This window comes from Astyanax mexicanus, chromosome 18 (assembly GCF_023375975.1).
Source record: "Astyanax mexicanus isolate ESR-SI-001 chromosome 18, AstMex3_surface, whole genome shotgun sequence".
NCBI classification, from domain to species: domain Eukaryota; kingdom Metazoa; phylum Chordata; class Actinopteri; order Characiformes; family Acestrorhamphidae; genus Astyanax; species Astyanax mexicanus.
Window position 1 is genome coordinate 392,060 of NC_064425.1, and position 13,234 is coordinate 405,293.

At 33.6% G+C, this 13,234-nt stretch overlaps 1 protein-coding gene across 1 annotated transcript in view; it reads right to left on the minus strand.

Moving 5' to 3' along the window:
* The window catches only part of tbx4 (T-box transcription factor 4), a 37,861-nt gene extending 25,459 nt beyond the window's left edge, over positions 1 to 12,402 (minus strand). The window contains exons 1-3 of the mRNA XM_022675350.2: positions 12,246 to 12,402; positions 5,396 to 5,541; positions 4,986 to 5,080 (exon numbers count right to left, since the gene is read on the minus strand). Coding sequence (XP_022531071.2) covers positions 4,986 to 5,080; positions 5,396 to 5,539 — 239 coding nt within the window. The 5' untranslated portion in view covers positions 5,540 to 5,541; positions 12,246 to 12,402. The remainder of the gene's footprint in view (positions 1 to 4,985; positions 5,081 to 5,395; positions 5,542 to 12,245) is intronic.
* Positions 12,403 to 13,234: the final 832 nt, after the last annotated feature.

The window sequence follows — 13,234 nt, forward strand, 5'->3', positions numbered from 1 at the left end:
GACTGAGTCTAAGACTGAGTCTGAAACTGAGACTGAAACTGAGACTGAGTCTGAAACTGAGACTGAGACTGAAACTGAGACTGAGTCTGAAACTGAGACTGAGTCTGAAACTGAATCTGAGTCTGAGTCTGAGACTGAATCTGAGACTGAGTCTAAGACTGAGTCTGAAACTGAGACTGAAACTGAGACTGAGTCTGAGACTGAGACTGAGACTGAGTCTGAGACTGAGTCTGAGACTGAGTCTGAGACTGAGACTGAGACTGAGTCTGAGACTGAGTCTGAGTCTGAGCCTGAGACTGAGACTGAGTCTGAAACTAAAAATGAGACTGAGTCTGAGTCTGAAACTGAGACTGAAACTGATACTGAAACTGAGACTGAGACTGAAACTGAGTCTCAGACTGAGTCTGAGTCTGAAACTGAGACTGAAACTGATACTGAGTCTAAGGCTGGTACTAAAACTGAGACTGAAACTGAGACTGAGATTGCACCACTGAAATTACACTCCTTTAAACATCACTTAACATTGGACTAAATGACACTGGAATAAATGTGAAAACCTATGACTGATGACGTACGGCCCAATAGAAATGCCCCAAAATTATGTGGAATATTTTTTTTTTCCACAATTACTTTTAAACACAAATTTATCATTCTAACATTGGCATTTTGGAGATGCAGGGTGACAATATAATTTTTGTTTTCAAAGTTTTTTTTTTTACAAAAAGATAACTAATAATGTAAACAAATGTAAAATGATTTGCAAGAAATTTTCACATTTTTATTTTTTTAAAAAGTCAAATCAGATCAAATCAAATGTATTTGTATAGCTCATTTTACAACAGGTGTTGGCACAAAGCAGCTTTACAGAAACATGATTACAGGACAAAGAATCAGGCAAAACATTAAACATAGAAAATACAGAATACAGAACCCCGAGTGAGCGGGGGTTACATTATTAGTTATCTTTTTGTAAAAAGGAAAAAGCTAAGAAAACAAAAAAATATATACCGTATTGTCACCCTGCATCTCCAAAATGCCAATGTTAAAATAATAAATGTGTGTTCAAAAGTAATTGTGAAAAAAAAAAATATTCCATCCACATAATTTTGGGGCATTTCTATTGGGCCATTCGTCATCTTTAAGTAAAAATAAAAATTGAAAAAATGCCAAAAATGGAGGTACAAACGCTAAAATGCACCCTCTTGACAGAGGCTCTGAACAGACATAAGATTCATTTTTAATAAGAACCCCACTTTTTTTTTTACTTTTAAAGTAAAACTGAATTCTTTTTTTTAACAATATAACGAACAATTACCAAATTCACACCAGGTCAAAATGTGACAAACATGGAGATTCCTTCTGACTGGAGCTCAGTTTTCTATCTGACCCACTTTTTCACTAAACAGCCATAAAATCACTGCTGCTGAGAGTCTGTACTGCACTGTTACATAACAGAGTGAGACTAATTATACTGTAAAATATATAATAATTCTTTTTAAATTTAGCCTTATGTTGGCAGTGTTGGGGAAAAAAATGAAATAGTTTCATGTATTTTTATATTTTTAGTAACATTTTTGCAAAAACAAACAAAAACTAAACATTTATCATCACCATGTTTCTGTAAAATTTAAAGGAGAAGAAAAAGCCTTTCTGTGACTTTCAGTAAAAGTCAGAGTTATTACTGTTGATTAGCTGTAATATTTTAATAGAAATAGACCAACTATTGAATTAAATATTAAAGTATGCCTTAATTCAATTTATATCCTGTATCAACGTCTGTCTGTAGAACAGCAAGACTGCTCTCACAGTCCTAAATAATAAAAAAAATAGCTATTAAAAGGGTTTTTATTCCAAGACAGTTTGGAGCAATTCTATTGGACCATAGCCACAGCCATAAGGTTACAGCTGAATGTGTTTACTGCACTGAATTTCTTAATAGGAAACAATTTATTATCATATAGCCTTTTAAAAATTATTTCGTGTTTTAAAATGTGTAGTTCTTAATTCTTAGTAGTTAAAAAAACGAACAAAAAAACTACAAGTCTACAAAATGCCAATATTATATGAGAAGGAACAAAAATCAATGGAAAACAATGTAAAAAAAAAATATTCTTTTATTCTATTATTATTTTGGAGCATTTCTTTTTTGCCACTCATCATGAAATTTTGTCAAAAATGCTAAAAAGTACAAAAACAAACATTGAATTTCAATGCTTTTGTGTTACAGCTGCATATATAAAACTCTACTAAAACAGCAAAATCTGACCTCTTACACTCCATGTAAAAATCTCTGATTAATGCAGAACTATACTGGACATATTTGTATTCAGTTTACACTTTATCATGGTAAACTTGGTGATTAAAAAAAAAGCGAATAATACAAACAAAAATATTCTATATTATATGGTGGTCTTAGTGTCTAACATTAGCATTGCATGCTAGCTATTTAGCCGCCTTGCTCAACGGGAGACACACATGTTATGCATATAGGCAGAATGGAAATCTTTGAAATACTACTGTGTATTTAATATAACCATGATAAATATTTATATTTATAACCCGAGTGAAATAAAAAATAAGAAGAGCTATATATATATATATATCAATAGTGTATAGGATTTCACTTTTTTATTTGGTGGCTTCGTTACCAAGGCAAATGAAAATAAATAAATAAATCTTGTATAAACATTTATATTTAAAGTATTTGTAAGAAATCTTAAAATTTAAAATAAAAGGATAATGATGCATTAACTTTTACACAGTTTGCACGTTTTAAAAGGAAATTACATTTTAGTTTTTTAATTACTGTGTTTTAGCAAAAAAAAAAATTGGCACTATATGTTCAGTAAGCTGTAAATCACCCCTAATTGTGTGTGTGTGTGTATATATATATATATATATTTTTTTTTTTTGAGAGACAGTAAAGCAGAGTTAATACACAGTGCAGACACAGCCTGACGCCCTCAGTAACACAACACTACCACGAGATCTGCTGCATGAAATCCTCCTCCGTTTAGTGTAATAAGAGTCGATACGGACGTCAGGAGATGATTTCTCTCAAGATTTACAGTCACTGACTCGCTGACCAATCACCATCAAGATCTCCGGGAGAGAAAGCATAGCTAACGACTGGATTTGGTTGATAGTTAGACTGACATGCTGAGTATCTTAAACAGAGACTAGTGGTTAATTACACGCTAAACTGTGCAAATGAAACGGACCCATCTGTTGTTCAAAAATAAAGGATTGCCAGTGAAGATGGTCTGGTGTGTGTGAGAGAGTGTGTGTGAGAGATAGTATGCATGCATGTGAGTGTGTGTGTGTGTGTGAGACACAGAGAGAGCAGTGCTTAGCTCTTCAAAGAGTTGAGGGATTCTTGGTGCACTTTATCAGCTGGACAGGGGGAAGCCCATTCCTCACAATGTTGCAGCATTAAAGAAAAATAGCGCTGACCTTTTGCATTTTCCACAGAGAAAGCTTGAGAAACGGCAGAACTGCGACGGGCAGAAAGCATCGCCTCGCTCTCTGCTTAACGTCCAGGTCCTGCTCCTAATCCATGGGGTGCATTAAATCTAACGCACAGGGCAGCCATTTGTGTTTCCAATTAAACATTCACCGACACAGGAATACAGCCTCGCTTTACCTTCCTATAATCTGACTTTATAAACACTGCATGCCCTCAGCGTTTTATGTTGGACTCTCCAGTACTTTAACATGAATTATCGTTTACTGATATCTCATCTGTACTAATAGTAGTGCACACAGAGCACGGATTAAAAAAAACACAAAAAACACTAATTCTGTATAGGGCATATTCATATTTACGAATCTGTGCCATTTCGTTTTCTAGGAAATTACATGTATAAAACATGTATAAAACATGTATAAAACACAAACTAACTTTAAAATACATTTTATTATTAAGCATTTAGTGTCTTATACATAAACTTAAAATGAATGCAAAAGTAACATATATAATTAAAAACATAAAAAAAAAACAATTTTGTATTGTTGTGTGACTCCAAATCCCATCTATGCTTTATAAAAAAATTTCATTTGAATTTTTTCATAATAAATCCATAATATTTAAGTTAAAATAAGCTTTTTACATTGTAGTTGTGTCCCTGTGTTTTGGTTTCACTCAGTCCTGTACAGTAACACATTACCCTGATCATCTAAAACATTTGGAACATTCTACAACAGGAAGTCACATCTGCAACAGGAAGTGACATCATCAGCTGCTTCTGGTTCTGAAGATCATGGGAAGATGAAAATTAAGTTCCTCATTAGTTTTTTTTCTGTATATTTGATCTTATTGTAACGATGACTGAGGAGCTCAATCTCAACACTCAGTCCTAAATTAATTTTTACAACTTATTTGTTTTTGTTTTTTTATACAAATTTTGGGAAATTCCAAAACTAGAATGGGCTCAGTGTCCTTATGTTCTTAGCATTAAGCTATTTTTTTTTTATATTTTTGCTAATTCTATGCTAAAAACCCACTCCTGTTACTTTTAGTCCTCTTACTCAAAACATAAAAAAGTAACAGGAGTGCCAGTAATAAATTGCATGAGCATAAATTTGATCAATTTCAGGTTTGGGCCTTCTGGAAAAGATAAAAATGGCTTTGTATCTTTTAGAAAAATACATGCAATGTATATAGTGATTTTTTTTTTCATAAATATTACTTGAACAATTATTTGAACAAGCAAATCCATTTCTTTGAAAAAGAAAATCAAAGTAATTAGTGGATTTGCCTTTAAACACGAGTTTTGGTAACAGGACTGAGAGAAATTTAGAAATCTTTAGATTAGAAACCTTGTAAAAAAAATGAAATAAATCTGTATGAGATTGACCAGTACATGTTTTGAATAGTTCAATATATGTGTTATTAGATTCAACAAGAGAATGGCCCGTATGTTTCTCATTTCATAGCTTGAAGCGAGGGAAAAAAAAATAAAATAAAACCCATAAAATCCACCTACCTGCCTGCTTTAGTGATGATCATCTCAGTTCCCGCCTCGTGGAACTTCTTCCACAGTTCACGCTCATGAAGAAGAACTTTAATGTTCTCAATGTTCTGCAGGACAAGAGATAAAATGAGGCAATGCTTCTGACATATTATGGATGAGTTTCAGTAAAATTACTATTAAAATTAAAAAATTGAATTTGAAATTAATTAGTTTACAGTTTTCTACAAGAACACCTGACCTTGATTTACATTTTCAGATCTCCTTAAAAACAAACTATGAGCTTAAAAAAACCCAAAACTAAGAACAAAACGCTTCTGTTTTTATAGCACAACTCAATAAAATGAATATATTAATTAGAGTAAATTTCCCATAAGTCGTCTATTTAAAGACGGAGATGGTCCAGGCTGCTTCCCATCAGTTACCTGGTCGACTTCATTATTGTGGGGGATGCTGGGAGTCTCAGGTAAACCCAGGTGTGAGGAATCAGCAGCAAGTTCTGGAAGCCCACCAGACTGGGCCACAGTCACGCCGTCATCAGCCACAGCTGAGGCCTTCTCCTGGAGCATCTCTAAAAAATAGAATTAAAATAACTTAAATGAATAAAGAATTAAACTATTTTAACAATATTTAAACATTACCAGTATTTAAAAACAAATAAACTTTAAGATTGCTATACAAAAAATAATAATAATAATTTTAAGTCTTAAAATTACTACAAATAATTCTGTATTATATATAAAATATATAAAATATATGTTGTAAAATGTATCCTAGACTTACACAGGAGATAAGATTATTGGAGTGAAGCTTTTTTGTTTGATAACAATTTTTGTATCACAGTAAAAAAACTGTGTAATCTTTTTTTATTACAGTAATGAATGTTACTCTATGTTTTAGCTGTTAGTCTATTATATGTTAATAACATTGCTATTATACATTAATTTTCATGAAACTGTATCAAACTTTTTAATGTTTTAGATTTTCAGCGATAATGTTGGTACAAACATTTTTGTTTGCTTGTTTTTGTTAAAAAATTAGATTGAAAAAATAAATTAATATCCTTGTTCTGCCTTTCATGAGCTTAAGTATATTTAAAATAAATAAATAATTTAAACACAAGTAAAAATTTGCAGCTTAATATCTAGAAATGCTCATTGTATCTTAGTGTCTTATCAGATGCAATAAAAAGAAAATTTATTTTTTATTTATATAATTATATTTATATAATTTTTCCCCTTTTAACATCAATTTTAAAAAAATCAAGCGTAGTGTTTTTTTTGTTTTTAAGTAAAAGAGAAAATTCATACCTAAACAAATGTATGTTCTTGTTTCTAACATATGTTTTACAAATTACAAATGCATTTGTAGCATAATTAGTTAATGAATTTATTAATGAATAAATTAATGCATTTAGTAACAGATATATTGCAAACAACTTTATGCTTCAAGCCAAGTCATGGCACAATCGGGCTGTACTGTCTGAGCATATAAATGAATAAGAATGGCTGTACGTATATAAATAATACAGTATGTGCTGTTGAATTAAACAGCTTCACAGCTTCTAAAACAGCCTCGGTTCTAGACTAGTGTGCCTGGGGGGGGGGGGGCAGTAGAACATAATAGGTGGTTATGTTTGTATGTATAGTCATATATTTTTAAAGCCAGATCTAATGATACTGAGCTAAAATTGATGTAAGAAATAAAGAGATATAGTAAACTGTTGCAAAATGTGTCTTCAACAAAAAATTAAGCATAATACGGTTTCCTACAGTGTTTATTTATTAAATAAAACATTCATAAAATACATGCAGAGGGGTATCCAGTTACTGGATCCGTGTTAGGAAAGATTAGCTGCTATATGAACCAAGTTAAGCATGGAATATATCTTCACATTGCACAGCAAAATGCACTTTTGTGATTGGTTCAGAGTTTTTTTTATATTCTTTGCTCACATTGTGCTTTGGGGGGGCAGAAACTAAATTTGGGGGAGCAATGCCCCCCTCAGCCCAACACCCTAGAAACGGCCCAGTTTTAAAAGAAACTACTTTTTTGACCAGGTGTAATTGCATGATTGTTAATTTGATCAATTTTAGATTTGGGTTTTCATGATAAGATAAAAAGTAGCTTTGCATCTTTTAGAAAAATACAATGTGCATGCATATATTGTGTTTTTCATCAATATCATCAATTATTTGAACATGCAGTCGACCATTTCTTTAAAATAAAAACTTTCTTGAGAGAAAATCAAAGGAAAAACAATTAGTAGACTTGCTTTTAAACATGCTTTTTAAATGTCACATGAATTTTGGTAACAGGACTGAGAAAAATGTAAACATTTTTAGATTAGAAATTTTAAAAACACAGCTTTTAAAAGAAAGAAATTTTTATCAATTTCAAGTTTGGATCTTCTTGATAAGATAAAAATAGCTTTGCATCTTTTACAAAAATAAAGTGTGCATGCATATATAGTGTTTTTCATCAGTTATTTGAACGTGCAGTCGACCATTTCTTTAAAATAAAGACTTTTTTTTCAATTAGTGGACTTGCTTTTAAACATGCTTTTAAAATTCTTTTTTACAGGAGTTTTGGTAACAGGACTGAGAAAAATGTAAACATTTTTAGATTAGACAATTAAAAAACACAGCTTTTAAAAGATAGAAATCCTTTTCTGAGCAGGTGATTTTCCGCAGATGGGAACAGTTTTATAACGATGGCACTTTGTTTCTCACACTTTTACAAATTGAAATGAATTTACAAAGCTATTTCCAGAATAAAGGATGTGCATCAACGTGCTGTTTATACGTGGGTTAAAAAGGGAGCTAATGATGTATAGCTAATGAAAATTCCTCACATCTCTGGTGCTTTTTGTCCTTGGGAGTACAGTGATGTCATCTACAGCGTACGCCCCAAAGACCGAGAAATATAAGACGTGATTTACGTTTACATTTTTTCAGAGCAGGGCTCATCTTCGTAGGATGACCCGGCCACTTAATTCCGTGGAAAAGGTCGAGATCCGTTTGTTCTAAAGTATCGTTTGATTAAATATTTAGACTTCCTACATTACAGCCCGGTTTTATGTGAGGAGGCCGAACACGGCCGAGTCCATTAACTGAGGTCACCATCTGAGCCCTTCTCTCACGACCCCTCTCCACTCCCACGCAAACATCACACGAAAGGTACTCACTAAAAAACAGAGGAATGATATGAGTATTTTCTTGTATTCAGAGGTAAACTTTCCCTAATTCTACTCCTAAAGCTATAATATTATTCTTTACAGGGTCAGATGTGTCTTTTCTAACAGCAGGAAGTACAGATTTGTACCATTTAACCAGCCAAAATGTACATTATCACAATCCTGTATCACTGTACTAATAAAAACATATATATTTTAACTATGTATCTTTCATTTGAAAAAAGACAGACACAATGTTGGATCTTTTAAGTTCTGGACACATATTCAGTTGATGATAATGCTTATAATCTTTATAATCTTTACTAGTACAAAAACATGGGTACAAAAAATAAGACTTTCACCGAAAAGTAGTGTATATAAGGTAGTGTAGCCCCAGAGACAAGCTTTATAAGTACAAATAAGTACAAATCTGTACTTATTTTTCTTAGTGTATACATATCTTAAAATAATGGGATAGTACCCCAAATAAAAGTACCAATAATTTCATAGCATTATCCATAAAAACACAGATTTAGTACAGATTTGCACTAAAAACAGTACAAAGTTTGTCGCTGGGGCTCGACCTTATATTGAGGTACAAAATTCCATTAAGATAAATGATATCATATAGTTCTAGGAAAGATCTAGGAAAAATATATAAAATATTTAAAAGTAATTATTTAGTATGAAACTTCTTCTTCCTTAATTCTGCCTTAATTAGTGTAATTATCATATACTTTTTAAAAAATGGTTCATCTCTCATATTTGCAACCATGCCCTGCAAAAACTAAAAACAACAACTTATACAAATTTAAAATGTTATGTTTCAATGTTATGTAAAACTATTATGTTTTATATGTTATATGGCTTTCAAAAGTAGTAGGGGAAAAAGTCGTGAAACTTTAGAAAAAGTTTGAACTTTTTCTAAAAAAAAAGTTTTTTTTTTTTCATTTCTATGAAAAACGAGTGAATTATCCTTTTTTGAAGCATTACCTGTTAAAGGGTAAGGAACAGCATTGCACTAAAATTTATAGAATAATTAATGCTAGAGTTAGAGCTATAAATAAAAAATATACACACTGCTTGTTTTTAGGACTTTTGGACTATAATTAAACACCATTGCTGTTCCTGACAAATGAACAATTTTTTTTACATTGACTTCCATGAAACATAACTAACAGTGCTAAACAGTGCTTTTAAAAGTAAATACTATAGTCAAAAATTGAAGATAGTAAAATACTACATAAAATACTTCTTCTGCTTATTGGTTTGCACGTTTTTAGAGAAAGAGAGTTTGCTGTTACAGGGACGCTGTACTGTGTACAGTTTTGCTCTTGCTCTGGCGGTGGTGGTGCCTTATTCACATATTCACTTATTCGAGAGGAAAGCCAACTGCTCGTGCGATGGAGAACCCTCTACCCATTTTCCCTCTAATCTCACACCTGTAAACAGTGTAAACAGTGTGAGTGCACACCCTTCAGATAAAAGGAGAGGAGCAGGATTCCATGTAAACTTGGGCAGAGATTTGCAAAGGCTAATAAAGATAAGGCCTGACAGCCGCAGTGAGGCTGCAGCAAGTCAGCCGTTGACTTTTCCAGTCCGAAATGTGCCTTTCACTTACTCTGTTTAAGTAAGGCCAGTGAGCGAGAGCTGTGTTTATATCTCTGTCACTCCAGACATATAATCCGCTAAACTATTCTTGGCAGATACTGTTCTTCGCACACTGGGCTTGGGGAGCTACAGTTTCCAGTTCCCTATAGTCTTAAAAAACTGAAAACACTGAAAGATGGCCAACGAAGTAATGTCCATGCTCTTCTTCGTTGGGGATGGACACCATTTTCCTTCCTTACTGGTTGAGTTAATTCGCTCTACACGGCTACGGCTGGTTTTCGGCTTCAAAAAACATAAAAAAAAAGAAAACTGGACTGGACTGTGTTTGTGTTGAAACATTGAGGAGCAGAGCAGGAATTTCAGGCGGTCTCTGGCTTTGGCTGGGCTCTACAGGTATGATGCATGTTATTAAGACAGTGCTCATAAATTTCCATCTTGGCCTGCCACTTTGCACTGTAGCTTTTTGTGCCATATGGCTTTGTGTTTTCACTCAATAGGACACTCAAAAGGACTCTTAAGTATAGGAATCCTGATGCAAACATACATTAAAGCTCCCTTGCAGTATGCATAAACAGATGCACAGCTAGATACAGATATTTTGCCAATATTTTTTGCTCTATGCCCACATGCCTCAGTATATTATCAGCGAGCGGGCGCAGAGCACTGGTGCAGGGATGATGGGATATGGCCTCACTTTGCCCTGGACTGGAATCCAGCATGTTTCATTCTCTGCACATGTGGAGAAGAAAATGATAGAAATTTATCATGCATTTATATTTCTGTTTCATGTGCAGCAGGCTTGGTTTTAGGGTTGGTCAAAAAAAGAAATAAATAAATAAAGAAAGAAAGAAATCAGTAGACAGTAGAGTGTTTAAAAGAGTGTTTAAAGCTTTGATCGCAAAGATTAGAAAGTCAGCAGATCAGCCATCTTTCCCACAGGTGGAAGATAACCAATATAAGGAATTAAAATGTAATTATTGTTAAATATTGTTTCCTGCCTTTTTTTGTTGACTACCTAAGAAAGAATGCTATAGCATTTTTTAATATTGATATGTATTATTAGCTATCTTGCACCAAAAAATAATTTGTCTAACATTTTTAACTATTTAATATTAGCCTACATTAATATGTTGTCCTTTATTATTTGTTGACCTGTAAAAATATTATTTTCTTTAAATTTACTTATTAGTAGAGTATATAGCTTAAATGTATAAATAATTAACTGTGAAAATTAAAACATCCACAAGTTTGTGAAATTAAGCCCTGTTTACAACTAAAACCATATTTATTAAGAGTTATAAACAATATATTCAGAGCTAATAATGTGTTAACACCAAAACCAATTGCATGACCTTCAATCCATCCAATAACAGGATTTCATTTGATATTAAAATATAAAGATAGGTTGTTACACTCTCTAAAACACTTTTCATTTACTTTTAATACTCTTCAACAATTGTAAGGTCAAAGGCTGGCACTACTAGGCCCATCTAGTGATCCAGTGATCATTAACACACTCACGATTGAACAACTTGTGTACTACTGTAGATCCACTCACACATCCTCACTTTCCTGCACAGCTTTTCTGAACAACCACTACAAATGAAATATTATGCTATTTATTTGTTTTTAACCATAACAATACAGGACTAAAGGACTTAAGGTCTGATCAGGCCTGTTAATCCTAAATCACAAGGCCTATAACACGTTTTCCCGCTTTTTGAAACGGAAAAAAATCCAGTGCATTATTTTTGCATTTTTAGGTGAAAAGCTATCGCATTATTTTGAGATCCTATATAAATATTTTGAGACAATATTTCATTATTTGCAGTATATCATTATTTTGAATACTTAGTCACATCTCAGAATAATAACCTCAAATGAGAGTAACCCACAATTGATTCTTAAAAAAAACAAAAAAAACAATTGTATTGTATATCAAAGTAAAGACTTGGCTGTTTATGTAAATTGTCATTGTGTAAAGGCTCCTATAACGTATGCAATAAAAAACAGTTAAAAAATCAGGCATTTGAAACTAATGACTCAGTAATTTTAAAATGACTCAATCCTCTTAAAATAAGAAAGGACTTAGCATCTCAAAATAAAGACTTGGCAGTATTTGTTCAATGTAATTGTGTAAATGCTACTATAATAAAAACGTACACAATGCGAAATGAGTTTCAAAAATTAGGCATTTGAAAGTAATGATTCAATCATTTTAAAATATCGAAACGATATTATAAAAATTATAAAATAGCAATTGAATGAATAATACTGAGCTGGAATGGTCTCCCATCACCAGTCCAGCCCATTGAAGGTCAGGTTCATCAAAGTTCATCTAACCTACAGTAGAGGTTCACACGCGCTCAGATCAAGATCAAATCGCGTTAAAGTCTTATACGGGCAGCGATCCCGTTTACCGGATTATTCGCGTTTAAAGCCTCGGGAAGCTGACGGACAGCAGACCGGGTGGAGAGATATTTATTTACCTCGGCTGATGGACCGACTATGGGCTCAGTCCCTCCATATCCGGGTCCTCGGCGCTTTGCGGCGCGCGCGGTGCGGTGCGGCGGGCGGGTTATCCCAGCGTTACGCGGCGCTCAGCCCGCAGCTCAGCATCTCCAGCCCGCGCTCCTGGAGCCTGACTGCGCGCGCGCGCTCGTGTGTGTGTGTGTGTGTGTGTATGGAAATGTGTGTGTGAGAGTGTGTGTAAGAGTGTATGAGAGTGTGTGTGAGAGTGTGTGAGTGTAAGGGAGGGAGAATCAACCCTACAGAATAAACCCAGAGTGTACAGGGGGGGGGGGTAAAAGGAAGGGAGGGGGTCCCGATGCCTGATGTTTTCTTGGAAATACAAAAAAGAGGATGATCTGCTGGAGAGCTTGATTTGTTAAAAGGCGAAGCTAAAGAACGCGGATAGTTCACCCCCTCCCATCCCTTCTTCCATCCTCCATCCCTCCACCACTCCTCCCTCCTTTTCATTTTCCTCTGTCTCATAGCTGACGTTGTTAACCATACTATATAGCACAAACTCTCCCAAAGCTATGGATGATGCTATCAGTTCAGATTCTGTTTAATTGGCCAAGCATTCCGTAGATGTTGACTCTCTATGCATTGAACAAACAGATCTTATTATCAATATACTAAATTATAATAAGAATATACAAAACAAGACATAATATTACATAGCAAAGTAGACATAATGTAAGTAAACTGCAACAATAATAGTGCAAATGAAAATAGCCAGAAAAAAGTGGGGATAACTCAACAGTATATAAAATTATTGGTCCTTTTGTTATTTGGGGGACTATCACATTGTTTTAAGATTTGACACAGTCATTATTTATATACAATATAACCCACTTTAATTACTCCTACAATTATGATGCACTCATTCACTTTACCAGCATTAACGCTTTTTATACCTCTATATTTGCACTAATGTTTATACGAGTTTATCTTTTTTTTATCCTGGTACTGT